The 27926-nt window shown below is 43.3% G+C and overlaps 1 protein-coding gene across 1 annotated transcript in view; it reads left to right on the plus strand.

Moving 5' to 3' along the window:
• The window catches only part of PRKCE (protein kinase C, epsilon), a 362682-nt gene that overhangs the window by 151212 nt on the left and 183544 nt on the right, over positions 1-27926 (plus strand). Inside the window, exons 5-8 of the mRNA XM_011965747.1 lie at positions 2645-2774; positions 19497-19639; positions 22637-22733; positions 25547-25743. Of these exons, the coding sequence (XP_011821137.1) occupies positions 2645-2774; positions 19497-19639; positions 22637-22733; positions 25547-25743 (567 nt within the window). The remainder of the gene's footprint in view (positions 1-2644; positions 2775-19496; positions 19640-22636; positions 22734-25546; positions 25744-27926) is intronic.

Raw genomic sequence — 27926 nt, forward strand, 5'->3', positions numbered from 1 at the left:
TAACCACCTTTAGTCTGATGCCTGTGCATACACACATCATACACGCCACAAACACGTGTAGCCCTAAACACCATGCTTTCAATGCCCTCCTTCCTATTAAAAGGTGCTCTGGTGATGGGCTTCTTGGGTGTTCTGCACCATGAACACTCTGGTCCACCCCCGTCTCATGTCTGTGTGTCTTTAGCAAGTGGTGGACTCACACCCTGCCTGTACTTCCAGGTGTGGTAACCAAACAATGCTCTATCTCCACTGGTGTCACCTTTTTCTTCTTGAATCTCACAATTCTTCCTGCCGTTTTCTTCCTCTCCATGTTCTCTCTGTGAATCTTACTCACCCCATTGTATCTGTGTCCTCCTCAGCAAGCACACGTGTGACATGTCCCCCTGCATGCATGCCATCTTTGTGTTGGCCTCTCGGTCGGTCTGATGCTGTGGCATGCTCTTGTGTGGGCTCCTTCATCCTCCTCCCTCTGTTCTCTGATACCTTAGAGTTTTAAGTGGTCCCAGCTGAGGGTCATGTAGCTCTTTCCACCCCCACACTGAATTTCTTGGCAACCTGGGACAACTTCCCCACTTTTTCACCTTAGTCTGTCATTCATACCCCTATGAGGTGATTCCTAAGAGACCAAGATTGTATTCTCAGTATAGGGCCACCATGCCTTCAGGGTTTGTGTAGGAATAGAGTGGGCACAGTAATCTCATACTTCCTTAGCAGTGAGAGAGACCATGGCAGAGGCAACAAGTCTACATTCACAAACAGGCACACCTAAGCTACGCATCTAAGGATGGGTGAGTACAGTTGTTTTCAGTAGAGCTGACATTCTTGTTCCCAGGCAAGACCCTAAGTGGTAGACCATCCATGTCAGTAGGGATCAGTGAAATCTTGGCCCAATGGAAGGATCAGCCATTCCTTGGAACTGGGTGCTAGGGAACTTATCTTCACGCTTGTATTCAAGTCGAGCTCCCTTTCCAGCTCTCATGTCCCCCCTCATTAGTCCCCCATGGGGGCCTTTCCTTCATGAGTCAGCTAGGGAGCTGAGGCCCAGCCTTGCCACATGTCAGCCACTTCCTAATCCCCGGCGTAGCAAGAGTGATCTCCTCCCCAGCCCATGGGTGTCTTGGGTGATGGTCTCCTGCCGATTCTGAGATGGGCTGGGGGTGCAGCTGCTCCACTAGAGACACAGATGAAGGGTAGCACTGTGGAGGGGCAGAAATGACCCAGAAAAGTAGCCCAGCAGACCCTTGCTTCCATGAAATGTGTTATGCTTCTAGCCTCTTCCAACCCTGCGGTCTCATTGACCCCGCCATCCTGTGGCACTGGGTGGGATGGGGTGGGGGGCCATCCTTATTTGCCACCTGAGAAATCCAAGGCTCCGAGAAGTCAGTAAACCTGCCTGAGACTCATGAGTGGGTCATGGCAGACCCAGGCCCCCGATCATACACCTAGACTTCTGTTCCTCTTCCTTCCCCTTCTGTCTTGCCACCATCTCTTTACCCCTTTTAAATAATCAGTAGGAGGCAGCATAGTGGTTAAAAAGCCTGGGATCTGAATGCAGATTCATGGGGATGGAAGCCCGTGTTTGTTTCTTGTCAGTTTACAGGCATCTTTCTTGATCCTGCTGTGCCTTCATTTCCTCTTCTGTGAAGTTGGGGCAATCATGGACCTCTGCCCTGTAGGGTGGTGGTGAGGTTTAGCTGAGATAATGGTGCCTGGTGTGTGGTCAGCGCTGAGACCTGAGCATTCTTAGTGTTCACCACACTGTATTAGCCATCTTCCTCCTAATTGTTGTCCGTCCTAACTGACCCATAGTTTCCACAACATTGTGCAGGGTTTACACACTGCTGCACAGAATCCCGTGTTCCACAACATTGTGCAGGGTTTCCACGCTGCTGCACAGAATCCCGTGTTCCACAACATTGTGCAGGGTTTCCACGCTGCGGCACAGAATCCCGTGTTCACCATTGAGCTCCCTAGAGGCTTTTTGCCTCGGTGGGTCTTCCAGGCACACAGCAGTATTTAAGGGTGCAAATTTTTTTTTTTTTTTTTTTTTGAGACAGAGTCTTGCTCTGTCACCCAGGTTGGAGTGCAGTGGTACGATCTTGGCTCACTGCAACCTCTGCCTCCTGGGTTCACGCAATTCTCCTGCCTCAGCCTTCCGAGTAGCTGGGATTACAGGCGGCACCACCACACCCGGCTAATTTTTGTCTTTTTAGTAGAAACGGGGATTCACCATGTTGACCAGGCTGATCTTGAACTCCTGACCTCAGGTGGTCTGCCTACCTCAGCCTCCCAAAGTGCTGGGATTATAGGTATGATCCACTGCAGCTGGCCTGAGGTACACATTGAGGACACTGTACTGTGATTGCTTGAAGTCCTGAAGTCCTGGAGGGGACCATGTTGGGGAGCAGGCCTGGTCTTGCACAGTGAAATGGAGCAGCCAACAATGAGTTAAGAGCATCAGGAGCCAAGGCCGGGGCAGGATGGGGCTCTTTTCACCTCAGGGCAGCTTTCAGAGCCAAGCTAGGGCCTGCCACCTACAATGACACATGCTCTCTCGGAAAGAAGTTCTGCAAGAGTTCTGATGACAAGCCCTCTGGGACACGGAGGAGCTCGGTCGTGACCCTGTGTCTTGCCATCCCTGCAGGTGGGCTCCCAGCGGTTCAGCGTCAACATGCCCCACAAGTTCGGTATCCACAACTACAAGGTCCCCACCTTCTGCGATCACTGTGGGTCCCTCCTCTGGGGCCTCTTGCGGCAGGGTTTGCAGTGTAAAGGTAAGTTGCTCCCTGCCCCGCCCTCAGCCCCTGCATGTCCCCTTCCCTGCTGCCTACCCCCATCCCTGCTTTATAAAACACCCTTGTCTGTTCTCATAGCCTAGAAAGTAAATTTCAGATTTGGCCAAGAACTGAGCACAAGCCTTTGTTAATCCTGCATTAGTAACTCTGTGCATTTGGCAGGCAGTCTCTGGGCAGAGACTATCCAGGACTGGGTGGAGGGAAACACCGAGGAAGGAGGAGGGCGAACTCCACGCCTTAAGATCACTTACAGTCTGGGGAGACAAGATGAGTCTACAAAAGCATAATAATTTAAGGAAAGATACATCAGAGCAGAAGGAAAGTAGTATTTTGGAGTTAGGCCATGAAGAAAGTGACAGCTGTGAATTGGGGCTTTTCTTGCATGGTCCATGGCTCAGTGCTTACTCTGAAAGAGCCATGCTAGAACCTTGTCACATACGATAGCTTGCTGATTCGTCACTGGCTTGGGACATAGGGGATTTTATCCCCATGGCCCTGGTGAGGAAACAGAGGCTCAGAGACTAAGCAACTTGCTCACATCACACAACTTATTAGCAGAAGTAGGATTTGAACCTTGACTCTTGCATCCTGGGTACCTTCCTGTTTCCTGCCGTGCCGCCTGCAAACAGTGCGCTCAGATGATGATGCTAAGTGGCACAGGGAGCAGCACATAACACAGGGAGGTAGAAATGTATTCTGGTGGCCTGAGGAGTGTGTCCAGTTTTATAAGCCGGTGCAGCCTGCTGGCAGAGTTGGGCAACTGTGAACTACTAGGCAGGGGTATTGCATGGATATTATTTTAAAATAGTGTTTTATTGTTTGTGTGGAATGTATTATTAATAAATTCCCATTGTAGAAAAATTAGAAGAATAAGTAAAGAATAAGAAAACAAACCTAGGACATAGCAAATTGGTCATTGAAGGGATCCCAATGAGAAACTATGAGAATTGGAAATAAGATCAGGGCTGCAGTGGGAATAAAGAGGAGAATGACTTTAAAATGTCAAGGAGGAGTGATTTATTGAATGTAGTGACCAGAAGCATCTGGGAGGGCAGTGATAGCATTCACTGAGTTGGGGATACCAGAGGGAGGACAAGGTTGGAGGTAGAAATAGAGCCTGAGTTGGGGACACCTTAACTTGAGGTGCCCGTGGCAAATGGACATGAAGCTGCCCACCTGTTGGACATTCTCACTGACACTTGGGGAATGGGTCTAGACTGAACATTTAAATGTGAGTTTTGTCAGTATCTAAGCAATTAAAGCTATAAAGTCAATGTCATTCTCCAGGGTAAGCACATTGAGTAGGAAGAGAAAAAAGTCAAAGATAACACCATGAGTAGGAGCTCTCTTAGTGGGACAGTGGGATGGAGCCCAAGTGCTGTAGGCTAAAGTGAAAATAGAGGGAGATGTTTTTTCAGAATGTTTTAGTCAGGAAAAAGTCAGTGGCAAAGGAGAGATGGATGAGGCAGGAGGGAGAGGGGACTGACGGTTGATACAGCAGGGAAGGGGAGGGGAATGGGGACGGGCCTTGGGGAGAATGATGGACACCGCCTTCCCCAGATGGAGTGCAAGCCTGGCCACCAGGCATGGGCGCAGATGCATCTTGGGTGTCAGGGATAGAAATCCAGGAAGAGGTGAGTGGACAAAGTCATCATTTAAGTTTTGAATCTGTTGAGGGCATTGCAAGGAGATTCCCCTTATTTTCTGAAATAGGAAGTCTTTTTTGAAGTAGGAGGGAGAAGTGGGGGTGTGAGAGGCACGAAGAGGGTGGTGAGGGCTGGAAATAGCAATTGTGGGGACAGAACACAGTCCAGCCACTGGACATGAGGAGGTGCTGACTGTGGACACACCCAGCATCCTGTGAGCTTCCCAGCACCCCTGGAGGCGGGGGCGGAGCCATTCCACTTCCCTGTTGGAATATTGTTTCTAGTGTGTGACCCTGAACAAAACAGGGCCTGCCTGTAATCCTTTAGGTGAGATGAAGAGAGCAGAAGAGGAAGAAGGGAGGGGGCAGGAGTCTCGAGTGTCTAGCAGAGGAGCGATGTGCTTTTGGAAAGATGAGTGTGGTTGCTGGGAAGCAGGGCCTGCTTTGGAGGGAACCCTGATGAGCTGATGTCTGGTTTTGTTGTAAATATATTAATTATTGATCTATCTAGGGAACCTAAATGAAGATACCATCATCATAAATATTGATATTTTAAGAAAGCAGCCCAGACACCCAGACGTCACTGTTAGGGCTGTGGGTCCCCGATGACCCTGGAAGAAGGAGGGGCAGGGACAGTGTATTCAGCTGTCATTGGGCAGGAAATGCTCTTGCCCCTGCTCAAGGGAAGAAGGGGCAGAATTAAGATGCCTGGAGCAAGGGTGTCTGTCCATGGGAGCCGAGGAACCCGGAGGGACTCAGGCCACATAAGGGCTGGAAGACGAAGGCTCAGACCTCAAGCTCCCCAGCCAAAGTGTGCAGACTTTTACTCTCCTGCGGCTCTGATGTTATTACTTGGCCTTTTTTTTTTTTTTTTTACCATTGCTGCTGTTCTCCTGTGACCCTTTCCTTCTCCCTCTCCCTCCCTCTTTGTCTTACTCTCTCTTTAATTAAGAGACTTTATTTTTTTTAAGAGCATTTTTAGGTTCACAGCAAAATTGAGCAGAAAGTACAGAGAGTCCCCGTATTATGTGCCCCCCAGCACACACAGCCTCCCACCACCAGCATCCCCAGCAGAGCAGCCACGGAACCTGCACTGCAGACATCATTGTCACTCACAGTCTGTGTTTCACCTTGGGATTCACTCATGGTGTTGGGCATTCTGTGGGTTTGGACGAATGGACAGTGCTCGGTATCTACCGTGATAGTATCATACAGAGTAGTTGGATGGCCCTGGAAAATCACCTGCTTCCACTTACCTCTTTAGATCCTTCCTCCACCTTAAGTCTTCTTGGCCCTGTAGACTCCTTACCCTGTGGAGAGGGGTCATGGCCAGAAGAGGCCAGCATGGGCCCAAGGCAGGGGCTGCTTGTGCCTAGGTCTAAGCCTGGTTGTGCTACTATGATTACTAAGAAAAAGAAATCAAGACTTAGTGACCTGCAAGCATCCCTAAGCAAGTCCCTATGAAGCTGGCTCTTGCGCCCAGGCAGCCTGGCTCCGTTCCTGACTCTGGTAGGTACTCTATGCCACCCTGTCCTGCTGAGGAACACTCAGCCAGGCTTTCTCTCTTGCTGGACCATGCTAGCAGGGCCTCCTGGGCTGGAGCCCTGGTCCCCTGGTCCTGGCTGGAAATCATCTATTTGGCCTGCTGCCCTGTGGATTCAGCATTTTTGCCATTCCCGTTCCCATTCCCAGAAATAGATTCCAGTATTTTCAGCAAACCAGGTTTCTTCAGAGCTTGAGTCTACGAGGAAGGATCCGTGATACCGTCCTAGCACTCTTTCTCCGGTCTAAAACTGTCTGAGCCACACAGGTTCAAGCATTGTGTGTATACCCTTCCGGGCACTGTCGCTTTGTCAGCCAGGTAGAGGGAACATAATTATGTCTGCTTTTACTGACAAGGAAATGGAAGACTGGAGAGAATGGGTGCACACAGGGCATACAACCAGGACCTGTGGGTGCACTCAGCCCTTGGGGCTGTCCTTTTCCTGCCCACAACCACAGAGGGGCCAGATCTTTGAAGGATGCTCACACGATCACTGGGTAACTGAGATCCTTAACCGAGGGCAGAAAAACACTGGCACAAAGTGAGCAGGCAAAATAGTTCATTTCTTTCTTGCATTTGGTGACTCAAGTGCCTGCCGTGTCTGAGTCTCTCCACACTCATTCATGGGTCTGTCTGAGCCCTTCAACCATTATTAAACAGTCCAGAAATGAACTTCCCAGGTTCCAGGAGCAGCATCACTAGTCTCCGGCGTTTGGAGCCTTTTCATTCTGCACTTGGTTGGAATGGTGCTGCTTTCTCCAGTCTCAGGTTCACTGGCACCGCGGGCCTCTCTGGGGCCCTTTTCCACCTGTTTTATTTTCCCACTGACGCATGGAGTCAGTGCCCCCTGGAGGCAGAGATGCCCAATACCCTTTGATTGCAGTTTCCTTCTCTAGAGAAGATCCAGTTCTCACCTGCCCCCGTCCCATCCTCTACACTCATGTCTCAGCACAGCTGCTCTGAAGTCATCGGGCACCAAGGGGCAACTTCACAGGAAAGCCAGACCTCCTGACGGAGCCTGCAGTCGGGCCTGCGGGGGCCTGTGGAAGCGGAAGCCCTGCTTTTCTCATCCCCATCTGGGGTGAATGCTCTGCACCTGCAGTCCTCCAGGACAGGGGACGAGGCACAGGGAGGAAGGTATACTCCACGAAGGCCTGGCCTGGAGATTCCTAAAGAATCTTCTTCCTCGTTCCTGCCTCTCTCCGACACACATCTTAATAACTGCTCTGATCTGCAGCTGTTTTCAGGGGCCAAGGGGACAGGGTGTCCCCTCCTCTCCAGTAAGTAGTAAACAGGAGTGGTGGCCTGAAGAGATCACAGGCTAGGATTTGGAGGAGCTGTCCTGGTTTGGATACTGCCTAACTGGGGGATTGCAAGCAGGTCAGCCTAGCTTGGTACCCTTGGCTTTTAACCTCAACTGCCCTCTGCCCTGCTGAGGACAGTAATAAAAATAATAAAAATGGAGTGATGTTAGCCACATACCTTGGGGTGACTGTGCAGAGCCATAAAGATAAAAGAAAGGCCTGCCTGTCTCCCTCCTTCCTTCCTTTCCTTGTTTAAAAAAAAAAGTATTTTGGATACTTAAAAACACTAAAAACATGAAGAATAATTTTTAATTTTCAACATTTCTGAAAATGTCAGTCCTTTACTATTTTTAACAGCTAGGCCCCTTGTCGTAACTTCAACTTTTATTTTTAGAATTATAAGGAGCACAATACATAAATACATTCTCACTGTTCTTACTGTCAAAGATCCAAGCGAGACTGAAGTTAGATATATATTAAATATATTAAAGGCTTTCTTTGTATTCTCTTTCCACTTTCATCCTCAGACTTCTAAAAATGTGCTATGGGTCCTCTCAGGCTTTTTGTGTATCTTTGCTGCCTGGATACTCACACACACTGTGTTAGAATCTATTGCTACATAGCAAATGATCCCGGGACGTAGTGGTGTAAAACAACCAATGCTTATTTTCTCAGAGTTTCCTCTGGTCAGAAATCCGGATGGAGCTTAGCTGGGTGCATCTGACTCTTCATGAGGTTTCAGTCAAGCTGAGAGCTGGGGCTGTTGTCTCATCTGAAAACCCAACTGCAAGAAGCTCGCCCACATGGCCATTGACCGGAGACATCAGTTCTCTGCCATATGGCCTCTCCACATGGAGACAAGAAAGTGAGAGAAGATGCCCTAGACACAAGCCAATGGGACTTCTCGTCACTTTTGATGTTTTCCGTTCATTAGAAGAGAATCACTATGTCCAATCCTCTCCAAGAGAGGGAGTTACATAAAGGCATGAACACCAGGAGGCAGGGGCAATCAGGAGGCAGCTTAGGGGCTGCCTGGCACACCTGCACCTCCCCATCCACATCCCCTTCATCTCCTCACAAATGCAATCATCTTGTCTGTGGGGTCTACCCTGACCACTGGGTAGCTCTCAAGCGCTCATCTCTCATCTCTTACTTCCTCTGATTTTTTTTTCTAACATAGCACTTATCTTCTAATATTCTAAATTTTTTTTTTTTTTTTTTTTGAGACAGAGTCTCGCTCTGTTGCCCAGGCTGGAGTGCAGTGCTGTGATCTCAGCTCTCAGCTCACTGCAACTTTCACCTCCCAGGTTTAAGCGATTCTCCTTCCTCAGCCTCCCGAGTAGCTGGGATTATAGGTGTGAGCCACCACACCAGGCTAATTTTTGTATTTTTGGTAAAGACGGAGTTTCACCATGTTGGCCAGGCTGGCCTCAAACTCCTGACCTCAAGTGATCTGCCCACCTCAGCCTTCCAAAGTGCTGGAATTAAAGGCGTGAGCCACCGCACCCAGTCTAAATTACTTATATAATGTTAATTTATTTCTCTTTTTTTTCTTCCTTCCTTCCTTCCTTTCTCTTTCTTTCTTCCTTTTTTTCTTTCTCTCTCTGTTTCTTTCTTTCTTTCCTTCTTCCTTTCTTTCTCTGTTTCTTTCTTCCTTTCTTTCTCTTTTCTTTCTTTTTCTCTTTCTTTCTCTTTCTTTCTTCCTTTCTTTCTCTCTCTTTCTCTCTCTTTCTTTTTTTTTGTGAGACAGAGTCTCACTTTGTCACTCAGGCTGGAGTGCAGTGGTGTGATCTCAGCTCACTGCAACCTCTGCCTCCTGGGTTCAAGCAATCTTCCTGCCCCAGCCTCCCAAGTAGCTGGCATTACAGGCCCCCCGCCACCATGCCCAGCTAATTTTTACATTTTTAGTAGAGACGGGGTTTCATCATGTTGGCCAGGGTGGTCCTGAGCTCACAACCTCAAGTGATCCACCTACCTTGGCCTTCCAAAGTGCTGGGATTACAGGCATGAGCCACCGTGCCAGACCTTATCATGTTCATTTCTATCTCTCCTAATCCAAATACAAGGTCCATGAGGACAGAGATTTTTTTTTGTCTGTTTTGTTTTCTGTTTACCCAGCATCTAGAACATTGCCTGCACGCCGACACCCAATAAATATTTTTAATTCAACCCCCCGTGCATAGTTACATAATTTGCTTTTCTACAGTATGTCTTGGAGTATTTCCAAGGCAGTGCACAGACGTCTACTTTACTCCTAATGACTGCCTAAGAGTCCACATTGTGGATGTTCCATAGATTATTTAAAATGTTGCCCTGTTGATGGATGTTTACTGGTTTCTGTGTCGTTGCTATTTTAATATATGCAGACATCCTCATACATGCCTCTTTATGCGTAAGTGTGGACAATTATGAAAGAAAGGCCCCTAGAAGTTGAACAGTCACTTTAAGCCCTTGTCTTTTTGTAGTTGAATTATACAAGCAAGGAATTACATAAGGGCACTTTTACTTGTTGTCTGCTTTAAAGTCAAGCCATGTTAATGGACTGCTTTACCTTCCTTTTCATTGACATTTAATTTGTGTGGCTTGCATAGTGAGCTCGGGATTCTAGTTCCTTGTTATCTGTTGAGTCTGGTCTGAGAGGTGTCATTTATGCCACTGTAGTACTACTACTTTCCGTAGAGTTAGAATAACTGAAAAGCGTGGTGTCCTGATTTGTGCAGGGTGTCGTGGCGAACCTGGAGATAAAACATTACTTTAGTTCTCTAGAAACTTGCACTGTACTTGGTCATTGAATATAGTAAGTTAAATAATAGGCCATAATTCAGGCAATGAGTCAGAAATAAGTGTGAGCAATTTACAGGCAAGAGAGGGCCTGGAAAGGGGGGCAGGGAGAAGGAATGCCACAGGAGTGCTTTGGTTGACTCAGAATCCTTTGCAGTAGCATCCACAATGCCTGGGGACCATGAGAATGTCTCCTGCACACGTGGCAGATTGGCTGAAGATTCAGTCTGAGCTCCGATCTGAGGAATGCTGGGTAGCAGACAAGCGGCCGATTGTGGTCCCAGGAAAGCTCTGAGTCACGGTTCTGGTGTGATCAGGACTCCGAAATCTCTTTCTGGTGATGACATTTGGCCCAGCATGACCCCAGGGGGCCATCCCTCTTACCTCCTTTCTCCTCTTCTGCCTGGGACTTTGCGGTTGTTCGCTCTCACACCCCTGCCAACTTCCATTGCACAAGCACATGATTTCCCATTTGCAAATATTTGCTCTCTGTCTCTGAGTGTGGCATGACTGGAACCTGTTATGAAATCAAACCATTGCCCTGGCTCACCCTCAAGGGCCAAATTACCCCAACATAAAGAAATTCCTGCAGCAGACATGGACCTGGGCCCCTCCATAGGCGTGGCTTTGTCGCCGTTCCCAGAAGGTTGTCTGCTTGCTTTGGAGGAATTCCCAGGAGCCTGGCCAGCCTTTTGCTTCAATCTCAGCTGTAAAAAGGGTGGAAACATGGAAACCAAGTCTCTCCAAAGGATGGTAGGTTGTGTAATAGAAGGTGAAAGCCAGAATGCCTGAACCCCAGCATGTCCCCAGAAAGCATTGCTGCTGCTGCACCACCCAGCACATAGTAAGTCCTCAACGAATGTGTGGTGAATAACTGGGTAGTAGTAGAAGGGCGCTTCTCTTTTCCTAAAAGCCCCTGGCAAAGCAGATCTATTTCTTCCTGGTACAACTTCATCCTAATGAAACCAGTGAAAATGAGCACTGAGAGGCATTCTGGAAAGAGAAGCCTTAAAGGGCAGCCTAGGGCTGGGAGTGGATTGGCAGCCAGGACTCATGGCCTTTGGCCTTGGTGCTCCCCAGTAGTGTTGTCAGGGGTGGGGGGTTCATTTGGCCACATTAATGAGAATGCCTCTCAGGTTTCTTTTGGTTCCAGCAGGGACGCCCACTGCCCTTTGCTGGTCTGTGGCCTCCCAGTGACACTTGCAGCCTCCAGGAGCCCATCATGCTCCCGTTGTGGCTGCCCGAAGTATCCAGAGCTCCCCTTCCTCACCACCTTTGCCCTCGCATTTCCAGACTTTTCAAAGCACTTTCAGAGTCACTATCTCACATCGTGCATGCTAACTGATGTGTGATTGAGATTTTTTTTTTTTCACATGTTCAGATGACTGCATAGCTCCGGGGAAATAGCAGACTTTTAAAAAATAAAAGGCAAAGTCCTCAAACCCAAAACCAAAAAAGATAACTCCTTTGCCGACCTGCCAGCCCAAGTTGTTTTGTCAGGACAGACAGGTCTGGCATTTCAACACCAGAGGGCGCTAGTGGTCAAGTTATGTAGACAAGTTAGCTGCCCTTGTCAAGAAATTCTCAATTTGGCTCTTTTTTTCTCCTCTCTGTCACCTCACAAAGAGGCAGAAGACAGCTTTCATGGGTTTGGTGGGCGGAGCAGGTGAGGTGAATGAGCCTCAAAGGGCAGCTGATGCAATGGGGCAGGGTAGTGGGGACCGAATTCCGGGCACAGTGCTGTTGCCTGGTCTCTGATCAGCCCGTGGATCAGTTGTTAGTGATAACTCCGTTAGTCAAGACGGTGCCATGGCCTGGCTGCGGTGGAGTTTTCTTGTTTGTTTTGCTCTGAGAAAGCCACCCTGCCACCACCTCACCCCACCCCCACCTTTAGCCCAGTGAGCATCTTGGGTTCAGTAGCTCAGTTGAACTCTCCAGTCTGGGTTGGGGGGCTCTCTCCAGACCACTGACCGGGTTATGTAGAGTGTTACAGAGGTCTGACGGCTCATCCTGCCTGGTTTCACTGCAGGAACAGTTTTGGTTTTTAAAAAATTTTTAGTAGACTTTACTAAAAAGTAAAGTAGAGTAGTTTTAGGTTCACCACAAAATAGGTCAAAGGTATAAAGATTTTCCACATACCTTCTGCTTCCACACATGCACAGCCTCCCTCACCATCAGCATTCTGCAACAGAGAGGTATATTTGTGAACAGTCAACGAACCTTCATTGACACATCATCATCAAAGTTCATAGTTTACGTTAGGGCTCATCCTTGGTGGTGTACATTCCATTATTTTGTTATACGTTGTACAAGTGTATAATGACATGAATCTACCATTATAGTATCTTACAGAATAGTTTTACTACCCTAAAAATCCTCTATGCTCTGCTTCTTCATCCCTCCCTCTCTCCTAACCCCTGGTAACCACTAATCTTTTTACCATTTTCATAGTTTTACCTTTTCCAGAATGTCCTAAAGTTGGAATGATACAGGGGGTAGCCTTTTCAGATTGGCATCTTTCACTTAGCAATATGCATTTAATGTTCTGCTATGTCTTTTCACAGTTGATAACAGTTCTTTTTAAGGCTGGATAACATTTCAGTGTCTAGATATACCACAGTTTATCCGTTCACCTACTGAAGGACATTTTGCTTGCTTTCAAGTTTTGGCAATTATGAATACAACTGCTATAAACATCCATGTGCAGGTTTTTATATGAACATAACTCTTCACCTCATTTGGTTAAATATCGTAATATAATTGCTGGATCTTATGGTAACGATATATTTAGTTTTGTAAGAAACTGCCAAACTGTCTCCCAAAGTGGCTAGACCACTGTGCATTCCCACCAGCAATGAATAAAAAGTTCCTGTTGCTTCATATCCTAAATAGCATTGGGTGTTATCAGTGTTTTGTATTTTGGCTATTTTAATAGATATGTAGTGGTATCTTATTGTTTTAATTTGTAATTTCCTAAGACACGTGATGTGGAGCATCTTCTCGTATGCTTATTTACCATCTGAATATCTTCTTTGGCGAGGTGCATGCTCAAGTCTTTTTGCCCATTGGGTTATTCATTTTGTTATTGTTGAGTTTAAGAGTTTGTTGCCTATATTGGATATTATAGGCATATATTATCATATATGTCTTTTGTAAATATTTTCTCCCAGTCTGTTACTTTTCTTATTCTATTGGCAGTGTTTGGTTTGGTTTTGTTTGTTTGTTTTGGTTTGGGGAGGTGGGGGACAGAGCAAAAGTTTTTTGTTTTAATGAAGTTCAGCTTATCAGTTATTTCTTTCATGGATCATGTCCATTCATCATGGTGTTGCATCAAGAAAGTTATCTCTGTAGCCAAGGTTACCTATATTTTCTTCTATATTATCTTCAAGGACTTTCATAGTTTTACCTTTTGCATTTAGGTCTACAGTCAATTTTGGATTCATTTTTGTGAAGATTGTAAGGTTTGTGTCTAGATTCACTGTTTTGCATGTCTAGTTTTTCTAGCACCATTTGTTGAAAACTATCTTTGCTCCATTTTATTGCCTTTGCTCCTTTGTCAAAGATCAGTTGGCTGTGTTTGCACGGGTCTGCTCTGGGCTCTCTGTTCTGTTGCTTTGATCTATTTGTCTGTTCCATTGATGTTTTGCCAATTCCAGATTGTCTTGATTACTTCAGCTTTATAGTAAGTCTTGAAATTGGGTAGTGTCAGTCTTCTGACTTTGTTCTTTTTCTTCAATATTGTGTTAGTCTTTTGCCTTGGTCTTTTGCCTCTCCATGTAAACTTTAGAATGAGTTTGTCGATATCCATAAATAACTTGCTGGGATTTTGATTAAGGTTGCTTTGAATATATAGATCGAGTTTGGAAAGACATCTTGACAAATACTGAGTCTTTCTATCCATGAATATGGTATATCTTTATATGTATTTAGTTCTTCATTTCTTTCACAAGGGTTTTGTAGTTCTACTCATATAGATCTTGTACATATTTTGTTAGATTTATATGTAAATATTTCATTTGGGGGAATGATAACATAGATGGTATTTTTTTTATTTTTAAATTCCATTTGTTCATTGCTGGTGTATAGGAAAACAATTAACTTTTGTATATTAACTTTGTATTCTTCAATCTGGCTATAATCATTATTGGTTCCAGGAATTTTTTGTTGATTCTTTTGGATTTTCTACATAGACAGTCATATCATTGACAAACAAAGATAGTTTTATAGTTTTATTTCTTCCTTTCCAATCAGTATACTTTTTATTTCTTTTTCTTGTCTTACTGCATTAGTTAGAACTTCCAGTATAGGGTTGAAAAGGAGTGGTGAGAGGGAACATCCTTTTTGTGTTCCTGATCTTAGTATGATATTGGCTATAGGGGTTTTGTTGATGTTCATTAAGTTGAGGAAATCTCCTTCTATTCCTTGGTTGCTGAGATATTTTATCATAAATAAATTTGGATTTTGTCAAATGCTTTGTCTACATCTATTGTTAGAACTATTTGATTTTTTTCTTTCTTTAGTCTATTGACATAATTGATTACATTAGTTGATTTTTCAGATGTTGAACCAGCCTTGCTTGCTTGGGATAAATCCTACTTGGTCATGATGTATAATTCTCTTTATAAATTGTTGGATTCAATTTGCTGATTGTTGTTGAAGATTTTGCATTCATATTCATAAAAGCTATTGGTCTGTAGTTTTTAAAATAATATCTTTGCTTTGATATTATGGTAATGGTGGCCTCATAAAATGAGTTAGGATATATTACCTCTGTTTCTTTCTTCTAGAAGAGATTATAGAGAATTGATATAATTTCTTCCTTAAGTGTTTGGTAGAATTCATCATTTGGGCCTAGTACTTTCTGTTTTGAAAGGTTATTAATGATTGATTCTATTGCTTTACAAGATAAGCCTATTTATTGTGTATGTCTTCGTGTGTAAGTTTTGGCAGATTGTGTATTTTAAGGAATTAGTCTCATTTTGTGTGGATTATCAAATGTGTAGGCATAATATTCTTTATAATACTCCTTTATTCTTTTAATGCCCATGGGGTCCATAATGATGTCCTCTCTTTCATTTCTGATATTAATACTTTGTGTCTTCTCTCTCTCTCTCTCTCTTTCTCACTAGCATTACTAGAGGCTTATTGAGTCTATCGTTCTTTTCAAAGAACCAGCTTTTTGTTGTTGATTTTTCTCTATTGATTTTATGTTTTTAATTCAATTGATTTTTGCTCTAATTCTTATTATTTCTTTTCTCCTGCTTACTTTGGATTTAAGTAAGCTACTTTGGTCTCCTTTTTCTAGTTTGCTAAGAGAGAGGCTTAGATTATTGATTTTTAGAATATTTTTCCTAATGTATGCATTCAAACTTCCTTTGAAGTACTTCCCTTGAAGCACTGCTTTTGCTGTATCCCACTAATTTTGATAAGTTGTATTTTATTTTATTTCCTTTTTTATTTTTATTTTATTTATTTATTTTTTTGAGACAGAGTGTCACTCTGTCACCCAGGCTGAAGTGCAGTGGAACGATCTTGGCTCAGTATAATCTCTACCTCCCGAGTTCAAGCAATTCTCCTGCCTCAGCCTCCCAAATAGCTGGGATTGCAGGCATGCACCACCACACCTGGCTCATTTTTGTATTTTTAGTAGAGATGGGGTTTTGCCATGTTGGCCAGGCTGTTCTCAAACTCCTGACCTAAAGTGATCTGACTGCCTTGGCCTCCCAAAGTGCTGGGATTACAGGCATGAGCCTCCATGCCCGGCCGATAAGTTGTATTTTAATTAATTCAAAATATTTTAAAATTTATCTTTAGATTTCTTTTCTCAGTCATATGCTGTTTAGCAATGTGTTTAATCTCCAAGTATTTTGGAATTTTTGAACTATCTTTCTGTTATTGATTTCCAGGTTAATTCCATTGTGGTCTGAAAGCCGACATTGTATGATTTCCATTCTTTTAAATTTGTTAAGGTGTGTCTTATGGCCCAAAATGTGATCTTTCTTAATGATTGCTTCATGTCTTGAGAAGAATGTGTATTCTGTCACTGAATGAAGTTGTTGATAGATGTCAGTTATATTCAGTTGATTAATGTTGCTGTTGATTCAACTATGTTCTGATTTGCTGCCTGCTAGATCTGTTTATTTTTGAATAAAGGAGTGTTGCAGTCTCCAACTATAATAGCAGCAGCATCTGTTTCTCCTTGTAGTTCCATCAATTATTGCCTCACTTATTTTGATGCTCTGTTTTTAGGTACATACACGTTAAAAATTACATCTTTTTTGAGAATTGACCTTTTTATCCCTAATAACTTTCCTTGCTCTGAAGTCTGCTGGGTCTCAAATTAATTTTGCTATTTCTGCTTTTTGGGATTAGTGTTAGCATGGTATATCTTACTCTATGTCTTTCCTTTTAGTCTGTATGTGTCTTTAAGGTGGGTTTCTTGTGAACAACATACAGTTAGTTGTGTCTTGGGTTTTTTTGATCCACTCTAACAATTTGTCTTTTAATTGGTATATTTAGACCATTGATATTTGAGGTCAATGATTATTGATTATTGATGTTGTTGTGTTAATATCTACTATACTTGGTACTGTTTTCTATTTGTTGCCCTTGTTCTTTGTTTCTATGTTTGTCTTCCACTCATTTGTTGCCTTTTGTGGTTTTAATTGAGCATTTAATATGATCCTATTCTATTCCTCTCCTTTCTTAGCATATCAATTATGCTTTTTTTTTTTTACTTTTTTTAGTGCTTGCTGTAGAGTTTGCAGTATGCATTTATGACTAATCCAAATCTACTTTCAAATAATATTGTGCTGCTTCATGACAGCACAAGTACCTTATAATAACAAAATTATCCTAATTCCTCCCTGCCATCCTTGTCTCATTACTATAATTTATTTCACTTACACATAAGCATACCTAGCATATATGTAAACACTATAATTACACATAATCAGCACATTGTTAATATTATGATTTTGGGCAAACTATTAGCTGTTAAATTAATTAAGAATAAAAAGTTTTTATTTTACCTCCACTTATTTCTTCACCTTTCTTTACCTGCTCTTTCTCTTGTAGATCCAACTTTCTGAGCTGTATCATTTGTCTTCTCTCTGAAGAACTACTTTTAACATTTACAAGGCAGATCACTGTCCATAAATTCCTTGAATTTTTGTTTGTCTGAGGAAATTTTAAGTTCTCCTTCACTTTTGAAGGATAATATTGCAGGGTAGAGGATTCTAGATCGGTGGGGTTTTTATCTCAACATTTTGAATGTTTAACTTCATTCTCTTCCTGCTAGCATGGTTTCTGAGGAGAAGTTGGAAGTAATTCTTATTTTTTCTCCTTTATAGGTAAGACTTTTTTTTTTTCCTTTGACGTCTTTCAGCATTTTTTAAATCACTGATTTCCTGTAGTTTAGAAATTATATGCCTAGGTATAGTTTTTTTGTTTTGTTTGTTTGTTTGTTTGTTTGTTTGTGGCATTTATCCTGTGTGACGTTCTTCAAGCTTCCTGGAGCTGTGGTTTGGTTTGGTGTCTGACGTTAATTCTGGGAAATTCTGTCCTCATTGTATCAAATATTAATATTTTGTTCTGTTCCTTTCTCTTTCTCCTTGTAGTGGTAGTCTCTTTATGCATATGTTACACTTTTTGTAGTTTCACCCAATCCTTGGATATTTTTTCCAGTCTTTGTTCTCTTTATTTTTTCATTTTTGAAGCTGCTATAGGTATATCCTGAAGCTCGGATATTGTTTCTTCAGCCATGTCTAGACTACTAACAAGCCCGTCAGAAGCTTTCTTCATTCTCTTAGTGTTTTTGATCTCTAGCAGTTCTTCTGATTCTTTCTTGGCATTTCTGTCTCTCTGCTTATATTACCCATGTGTTCTCACATGCTGTGGACATTATCCATTAGAACCCTTAGCATATTAATCACAGTTGTTTTAAATTCCCAGTCTGATAAATCCTGTGTCCCTGCTATATCTGAGTCTAGTTCTGATGTTTGCCTTGTCACTTCAAACTGGGCTTTGTTGTTGTTGTTGTTTTTGTTTGTTTGTTTTGCCTTTTAGGATGCCTTACAATTTTGCTTGCCAGACATTATGTACTGGGTAAAAGGAACTGCCAGTAAATAGGCTGTGAGTAATGTGAGTGAGGTGTGGAGGGAGGGAAAGTATTATATAGACCTGTGATTAAGTCTTCTCATGAATATGTGCCTTTGAACTGTGAACCTCACAACTGCTGTTCAGTCCTCCCCTGGCCTTAGACAGAACAGGATGGCTAGAGTGGGCTGGAGTTGGGGATTTCCTTGCCCCCAGATCAGTCAGGGTCTGATAAAACCTCAATCGTTTAAGCTCTGATAAAATAGTTTCTCCTAAGAGAAATCCTCGTTAAGAAGAGCAGAGTGCTCTGGCCTATTTAAAAAAATAGCTCTCTCCCCATGTTCCTCACCCCCAACCCCCACACCGAAATCATGAGATTTTCTCCATATTTACTATGAGAATCTAGTTGAGCTCCTAAAGAGCACAACTCTCAACTGAACATACAAAGGTCTATCAACTCAATGATTGGGTCCCCCTTAGAGTTTTTGACTCTCAGGTTTGTCTGCTCTGAGCCCCCCGTTTGTCGGTTACAGTTACAGTTTTTCTACCCCAGCATTGTTCTTATAGAGATTTCTGTTTCAGTAAGTTGTGATTCTCTGTATTCACCTGGCTGGCTGTCTAATTTTGGGAGCAGCAGTTTCAGTTTGCTCTAGGACTTCACTTCACTTGGTGGATCTCGGAAGAGCTGTTGATTTTGTAGTTCGTTCAGCATTTTGCTTGTTAGAATGGAGTGCTGCTGACTTCTAAGCTCCTTAAGTGCCAGACTGAAAATGAGCAGGTTATTTTCACCTTTGATGTCCTACACCAAGGACAACTAAGTTAAGAGGGAAACACAAAGGAATTCATTGAATTCAGACTGTAGATTTGAAAGGGGCCTTAGAAGTCCAACCACTGGTTATTCTTCTCTCAGTAATGTTCCAACATTTTAATCAAGTAATGGAGTAGACTGTATACACATGACCTATTTGGGTCCAGAATTCAAATTAGCTTTTTTCAGAGAAAGGAATTAAGTTCTTCTAGAGTCAGTGTCCACTCCCTGGAAAGAAATATAAATGTGAGATTTACTTACTTATCCATATTTAATATACATAGAAAGGATGGCTGGAAGGAAGTACTAGAAACAGTGGCTATCTCTGCAAGGTAGTTTAATGAATGATTTTGGTTCTGTATGATGTAAGACTTATATATACATATATTTTTTTCTATATTTTCCAAATTATATCTTAAATGAACGTGTAATACTTCATGAACATATAATACAATCTCAAAGGAAAGAAGTAACATCTTAGGCCATGAATACTTATCTGTCTTTTCTCCATGTCTCTTTACAGTCTGCAAAATGAATGTTCACCGTCGATGTGAGACCAACGTGGCTCCCAACTGTGGAGTGGATGCCAGAGGAATCGCCAAAGTGCTGGCTGACCTGGGCGTTACCCCAGACAAAATCACCAACAGCGGCCAGAGGAGGAAAAAGGTAACTGGCTGTTTGGCGGTGTTTCTGGAGCCCTTTTCAGGCTGGCATTTCTGTGCTGGCTTCCAGAGGGTGCTCTGGAGTTGAGGTAATAAGATTCCTGGGTTTGAGGTATTTTACTCAAAACTGCAAGCAAAAAACAGAGATAGAAGCCAGGCAGGTAACGTTAATGTCTTCTTCAGCTCCAAAAGTGAAGTGAAAACAAAGCAAGCCTCAAGGGTTAGTTTGCCAGAGAAACATAAACCTTGAGATGAGGAATTTGAAATTCCTTCTAGAAAAAGCTTAACAACTCTATACAAGGAAATGGACTTATCTGCTTCCAGAGCTGGCATGAAAGCAATGTTAGTGTCTGAACTTCACCCTTGGTATCATTATAATGAAGATAAATGGATGAAGAACTGGAACCACATTCTTTTCTAGGGAGGAAGCCAAGATGATTTGTGATCGTACCAGCACTGAGCTGCCCAGGGAATATTGTTAATGTCTCGCGACACGAAACATCTGGGCCTTTCTTTGGAGACCAAAACTGTCTCTATCTCTGTGACATTCTAAATATCAGTAAGAAGAGATCCATTTGCCAAAATGTTATTTTGGTAAGTCAGGGCCCACAGATGTAAACAGAGGGAAAGGCATCTGTAGCATTTCGTTTGTAGGCTCTTCTTTAGCCCTGGCTCCTAGCCTAGAAAATTTAAGATGTCTTTGAAAAGTAAGTTATGAGATAATTAGAACCATGTTAACGGGGCAGAAAATCTGAGCGAAGGGTGCAGTAGGGAGTGGCCCTCGTTGCCCAGTGGCAAACATCCTCAAGCCCCCTGCTAGAAAAGCAAGTCTGACCCTAGGTACCTCTGCAATCTTGACACCTAAATAGTCTCCCTGAATTTTGCCCTGAAATGTCTTCTAAAGGCATTTCCTGCATTTCCTGGTCATCTTGTCATGTTAGAAGCTACCCATGGCTCTTCCATGTTGCTTCTCTTGTATAGGAAAGGTTGAAGTGTTCTTATTTTCTTAAACTTCTCCTTCTACTCTGTTTTCTCAATAAGCAGAGCTGTTTTGCAAGGGTTGCAGAAGAAATTCTCTTCTCCCTGGTTGAGATAACTGAGACTTTGTGCTTTTGGTGGCTCTTCTCGGCTTTGTAAATCCCATTGGTGGAAATAGGACTTCAGTTGTTGACCCAAGGCGCTGGAATGGCAAGCAGAACATCAGTACCCGAGAATGCTAGGGCCCTGCTGAAGAGGCGAGCTGAGCGAACACTCTGTGATGACAGTGTTATGCAGACACATTTAAAAGCTCTAGAGAGAGCCCTTTTCAGGAGACGTGGCTTTTATTCTTGTCTAGAAGTAAATGAAGACAGAATCTTTGTCATGAAACATTTAAAAGAAAGCTCAGTACCAGCTCTCTTTGCCCTATATTTACATGGGCTATCATGCCAGCTGTGAGGCATTGTCTGCCTTGTCTTGGATTTGGAAGAACTAACAGGTAAGAAGCCAACATGGAGAAATTCAAGAAGGGGCAGGGTAGAAGGCTGATGGACTGTAGTCCTGATATTTGTATTGCTGGGATGCTTCTGATGCAAAAATTGGAAAAACTAAGTTGTAACTGAAGTCACTATGAGAGGATGGGAGAGAAGCGCCCTTGGTCTGAAGCTTCAAGGCCTCTTTGCAGGAATATCAGACTTTCTGGTGCTTTGGTAGCCCTCGTGTTGCCCCTTGCAACTAGTCCATCATCCAGAAAGGATGTGTGTGCACAGTGGGTAGACCAAGAGTAAGTACTAAAAGGAAGCAGAAGTGTTTGTGATCTTTGAGTCTAAGCCACTGATGTTAATGGAGACTCAAAGTGGGATATGCCAGCATCTATGCCAAGGAACAAACCTCACTAGAGGTGTTCTATTAAAATTTGCCAACAAATAACAATATATCTGAAAATATTTATTGAGCATCTATTATGTTTCTTACTTTGTATAAGTCACTAGGGGCATTAAAAGTACCGGACAGAGTCTTACCTTCAAATATCCTATAGTCTACTTAAGCAGAGAACCCCTCACAGTATACATACAAAGGTGCTAACTATAGAAAGCTGAATAAGATAATTAATAAGTGCCAAACAGGTGTTAGAGACAAGTATCACGTTGCTTTGTGTGAGATAACTTGCATTGCTTGGATAGTTGGAGGGGGGCTTTATGGAAGACATGGGGTTGAGCTTTGCTTAGAAAGGTCAATTGTATTTGGGTAGAATAAAAAGTGAACAAACTGAAGTCTCTTGTTTTCTTCCCTTTAATTGGCAAATGAAACCTTGAGTCTGTGCTTTCAGAATATCAATTCAGCAGGTGCCACTGGGTACTAGGAACTCTCTCTCTCTCTCTCTCTCTCTCTTTTTTTTTTTCATTTTAGCAGTTTTTAATGAAAGTTGTATGTAAGATTTATTCCTGAATCCTCTCAATTGTTTTTTCGTTGTATTTGCCCTTCTCCTTTCCTACATGGTGAGATGTGGCTTTCCGTTCAAGGATCTCTTTGCAGTCTTTGTCCAGCTTTAGCTTGCTGGGGTAGATGCCTACATGGATAGTTGTACATTAGTCTTTTCCTGCTGTACCCATTCAATGTAGATGATGTATTTCTTCCTGTAAACCTGGACTACTTTTCCAATTTGCTGACCTTTATAGTGTCCTCACACAACCCGAAGTACTTCGTCCTTTTGGATGGGGTTGGATCAAACATTGTACCTCTGTCTCAGCTCTTTGGAACGAGGGGAAGACATCATCCTTCTGTGAATGTGGGAAGGTGCATTGAAATTCCTTTTGTGGTTCTTGCTCTGGTCAGAAGTCACAGAGAGATCCAACTTCATTTTGTCTACTTCAGTGATGGCTGCAAGAGGACAGAGATCTACTGAGTTCCCGCTACTCTGGGAACTCTCACGGCTCTTGTATGGCATCTTGATGCTTTTGACATCAGAAAACTCTCAACCCTCCCTTCTGATGCCTCTGTCCCTGCTTTCTCTCCTCTCTAGCTCATTGCTGGTGCCGAGTCCCCGCAACCTGCTTCTGGAAGCTCACCATCTGAGGAAGATCGATCCAAGTCAGCACCCACCTCCCCTTGTGACCAGGGTGAGACCCTCAGATTTGCTTCCTGACCTCTGAGTTCTGCCATTGGATGGACCAAGGAGCTCTGAGGCCTCTTTAACCAAGAGTGAGCTTGTTAGCTGAAATAGCTAGCAGCCTTGGCGGGTTTTCACACACCCTTTGCCTGTTGATTTAATAGTTCTTTCATTCTATAAGACCTTCTTGAGGGCTGGGCATTCCATGGCCATATCGGCTTTAAATTCCTTCCAGGCCAGGGTGAGAGGAGAGCAAGTGTATGATGTTATGGTTCTCTGTTTTCCCTTGCCTCTGTCCCTGGTTCCAAGGATACTAGAGAGAGAAGGGTACAGCTCCCTCTCTTAAAGCTCTTGCCTGGCCCTCGACCTGTCAGCGCCACTCCCTTGAGTTGAGTTTGACACTCCTTTCCCCATCATCATACCCAAAACCTGAGATCAGCTTGAGTTTGGGGCTGGGTGAGGGAAGATGTCTTCCATCCTGGCCTTTGAGTGGATGGGGATAGAAAGATGAAGCTAGAGGAGAGACTGAGAAAAGAAGTGGGAAGGAGGCCAGTCCCAGGCCTGATTCCCCTCTATAGCTCCAGATAGCTCCTTCTGTCTGGATATGCTTCAGACAATAAGTTCTGTGGACATAATTTGCACAATAATAATTCTGCAGCCATCTGAGAATGCTGAGGCTGAAGAGGGACTTACACTTGCAAAACCTCCTACTCTGGTGACCATTACCAGATATGACTGGTAAGGGACATATGCATCTGCAGAACAGGAATACCCAACCCAGCCTGACAATGGTGCCTTGGCGTTCTATATCCCCTTTTGTATTCATTATCCTAATGTTATGCCCACACCCACTCTATGGTGGTGCTTCATTACTGTCCCCCAGGTTAGCGCGTGGGAAGTGGAAGGTCAGAGTGTTGTCAAGGTTTGGAGATAAGTCAGTGGTAAGGGCAAGACTGTACCCATGCTGGCTGAGGGACCCACTCTCAGAAACCCTGCCATCAAACCTTCCTTGGAGGTCACCACCATGACCCAGACCTTCTTACCCAGGAGTAAATAAAAAGAGCTTTGGGGGTCATGCGCCAGCCATGAGGCCACAAAATAATTGGTCTCAGTCCCTCTTCATGCTACTCCAATTAACTTTCTGTGTCTTTACACTCTACCTCATTCCAAATGAGATTTGAAGCATTCATAAGCAGCCTGACAGTACTCTGGGGCTGCAAAACTTGTAGCTATTTTCCCAGACCAGTTTGGGGGTTTTCACGTGTTCCTTTCTGAGACTGAGATCCCCTTTGGGAGCTTCAGGGAGACAGGGTCATATGGGAAAGAGAGCCCAAGTAAGAGTTCAGAGACCAGGGTTTCTAGGCCTGGCTCCTGCTCCGCATGCTCTCTGGCTCTGAGCTCTGTCATTGGATGGGTACGGTGGCAGGTTGCAGTGCTCCCCAGGGCCTCTGCTCATCCCACTTGACACAGGGGCCAGGATTTCCCAGTAGTGATGTGAGCACAGATGTCCCTCTGAGTGACATTATTACACAACAGAAATCAGACATAGTTTATTTTTCTTCCCTTGTAAGAATAAATAGAAAAACTTTTTCTTCAAGCTTTGGTGTCCCTAAACAACTATGTTCTGCCTTCCAAAATTCATTTAATAACTGAGGCTTTTAGCTCTATGGTGAGATTAAAAGTTACTTAGTCAAGCTAAGTGATAGGCAGATAACTGCTGAATTGGCAAGGGGAGGGTCTGCAGACTTAGCAGCTTTCCCCCACTTCACCCTCCCCAACACATCTCAGAGGAGCCAAACTCCAGATCTAGGAAAGATCTCTGGATTCCTTGAGTGAGCCCTTATGGGACTCTGTCCTCCTGAAAAGAAGCTGAAGATCTCTTTCTGTCACTCATGCCTAATTCTGATTCCCAAGGGCTAATAGGCTGTGTTCGCCTTCTGTAATCCGTTATTCACAAGCATCATTTAAAATCGGATTATGCTCAAGACGCCCATTTCCACACAAAAGACTGCGTGTCTTGATGAATGAGTTGCTAACAGTAAAGCTTCTTCAAATAGAAAAGGTCAGAGGATCATCCAGCATTATCTCCCCCAGGTAATTCAAGTCACAAGCTCTAGAGTAGGGCACAAGACTGTCTCATAGTTGAGAAGTTTTACTGAGAAATTCCCGCCCCATTGGAGATAAGTTTGCAACATGTCACTTGGGAAAGCAATTCTGTTGTTAATAATAAGCCCATTGCTCGTTTTGTTAGATAACCTTGTGTGAGATGGGTATTTAGAAGAAACCCGGCAACAAGGCTGAGTAAAGGCTTTTAGAAGGTGTGAAGGTTTCCACCTTCAGTGATCAGCCACCATTCTGATGGCTCGGTTATTGAAATAATTGTATCACCAATGATTACTGTGATGACAGGTCCTGATTCGTTGTTCTCATCTTCAAAGGAAACTTGAAGGATACCTGTGACTCTGCAGAATTCTAGAGAGGGCCCAGATTTGTGTGCTGCACCTAGAACAATGGAATAGGCTACTAGCCAAAGGGGGCTTTCAGAGAGACGGCCAGGTCCAGTGTAATCTGGAGTTTACAAGGGCAGGGAAGGGACTGTGTCCTCCTCCTCTTTGCATACCTAGGCTCTGCTGCACATTGGGTGTCAACGAGAATATGGTGAACAGATGAAGGAACATACAAAGGGATGCCACACTGGATCTGTTGTTATGAAGAACCAGAAAGAGGACTGAGACCTTACAGGGGAAAGTCTGAGTGTTGAGTCCTAATGGAACAGCTTATGAGGTATGCACTAATGCAATTTCTTGTTCCCCTTGGCCCTAGAAATAAAAGAACTTGAGAACAACATTCGGAAAGCCTTGTCATTTGACAACCGAGGGGAGGAGCACCGGTCGGCATCATCTCCTGATGGCCAGCTGAGCCCTGGGGAGAACGGCGAAGTCCGGCAAGGCCAGGCCAAGCGCCTGGGCCTGGATGAGTTCAACTTCATCAAGGTGTTGGGCAAAGGCAGCTTTGGCAAGGTCTGTGGCACACATGGGTGGAACTGCTGGTTTTGTTCTACTCCTTAGCGTTGTTTCATCTGTTTGATCTAAGATTGAGAGAGGAACTTTTCAGACTGATCTCGTTAGGTTTTCTTTCCTTCCTTGTAAGTGCAAATGACCTGAGGCCAAGCAGATAGGAACCCTGGTTCTACTATTAATTGGCTATATGAGACTTTCACGTAGTGATTTAATCTCTTTGGAATTCAGTTTTTCTCATTTGTTGAATGGGGACAGGAATCAAGTGAGATGGTAAATGAGAAAGCACTTTGGAAAGTTTTAAATGCTCAGTGTTCCAAGTTAATAATAGTATCAATACATGTCTTCCCTGCTTCAGAGATCCAGCTGAAATTCTGTTTTTAATTCATTATGAAGACTTTGAGAATGAATTCCTGCCCTCAGTAAACCTAGGGTTCAAAGCAAATTTAGCATGCATTACTTTGAAAGGTAAATTTTATTTAACTGATCTTTCTGGCATGTAGTAAATGTTTTGTTTATCCTCTATATGTGGCAAGAGAATGGGAATAATCATCTCATGCCTTGGATCAGGGTCCTCTGTCCTTGGTGCCATTCTCCATATCCTGTTCCCCACTGAGATGAATGCAGTGGTGTGGGGTGTGGCCTTTAGTATGCTCAATAAAGCGTAAAGGTGGTCAGCCACCATACTGATGGCTAGGTGAAATGAAAAAATTAACCCCTGTTCATTTTAGAAAGAAGATGAAGGGGCAGGAAGCAGAGCAAGCTGTTTGCATTTCACCTGAGATCTGTGATTGTTCCCTGGCTCTGTTCAGAGCTGAGCCTGGGAGTCACCTTTCTGGGGCCTCCTGAGAGGTTCTGGGAGGTCCTGCTCTGGGGACCAGGAAGCTCCTGGGATCACATGCCCTGGCATGTCCTGGACTCTTGAAAGCAGCAGCCTGTCAATCAGCTGGTCCATCCCACCTGGTTCCCAGCTGTCTCACCTGTCCCTATCTCACCCTGATATCACTCTGGTAGGAAGGTAACTGGGGTTTACTTAAATGGCAAAAGCTGAAGCAATTACATTCTTTAGAGACTGGCTAAATAAGAAGAGGTCCTCTGGTTAGGCATAATTCTGGGGCGTGAGCAGGATGCAGTCTAATTTTGAGCAAGACTCCAAGATTCTAGGTTTTCATATAGTGTAGGCAGGATGGGAACTTAGATGACTTTGGAGCATTTAGGTTATCTCTTAGGAAAAATCACAGCCGAAGTTTGAGCCAGTTTTAAAGAGTCTGTAAAATATGTGGGCGACAGAAAGTCTTCAGGTTAACATCATGAATTCCCTCATTAAGTTTCTGATGGCTGCTTTTTAGCTTTGATGACTTACATTGGAATACTGTACTTAGGAGTTACTTATTTAAGAAGAGAAAGGCTTGTGACGTTTGTAGGTAAATGAGTGCAAAAATATCAAATGATAGGAACACTTTAAGAAAATAGAACTGTTAATTAGCTCTCTTGAATAGGAATCACGTTTCCCGCTTCAAAGTTATAAAAGAAACTATAAAGGCAAACAAGGACAGATTCAACTACATAAAGATACATGATTCTTTTCAATAGAATAAAATAACAGAAAATCATAAAACAGGCTTAGAAAAACTTTTACAGAAAGTAAAGGGTTAGTATCTTTATATATCATATGTGTATAAATTTGTAAGAAATTAATATGATAGCAGCATAATAAGACAAAAGAGATGGGAGTAATTTACACAAAAAGAAATACAGTCAGAAAACATATTTTTAAGGTTTCATTTTAAGTTAAAATAGCATCACTGTAACATTTCACACCTATTAAGTGAGCAAAAAGACTTTTTAAGTGAAACTACTCAGTGTTGTTAAGTCACCGTGAAACTCCAACACTCCTACATTACTAGTGCCACATTGTATCACACATCCTTTTTGAAAATAGGAAATGTGCAAAATGCTTAACCCTTTATCTACTTATGAGAGTTTCCATCTTACAAATGTAATCCAAGAGGAATTGTTTTAATTGTGTACAAAAATACTCAATGCAATTTACATAATACTTAATGATTAGATATAACTTAAGTGTCTAATTTGAGGGAAATGGTTAAATAAATTATGTTTACTTGAATTGAATATAAGCAACCGTGATAATGATGGAGACCACGTGGAGAATGTCTGTAAGATAA

This window comes from Mandrillus leucophaeus, unplaced genomic scaffold, assembly GCF_000951045.1.
Source record: "Mandrillus leucophaeus isolate KB7577 unplaced genomic scaffold, Mleu.le_1.0 Scaffold736, whole genome shotgun sequence".
Classification (NCBI taxonomy): Eukaryota; Metazoa; Chordata; class Mammalia; order Primates; family Cercopithecidae; genus Mandrillus; species Mandrillus leucophaeus.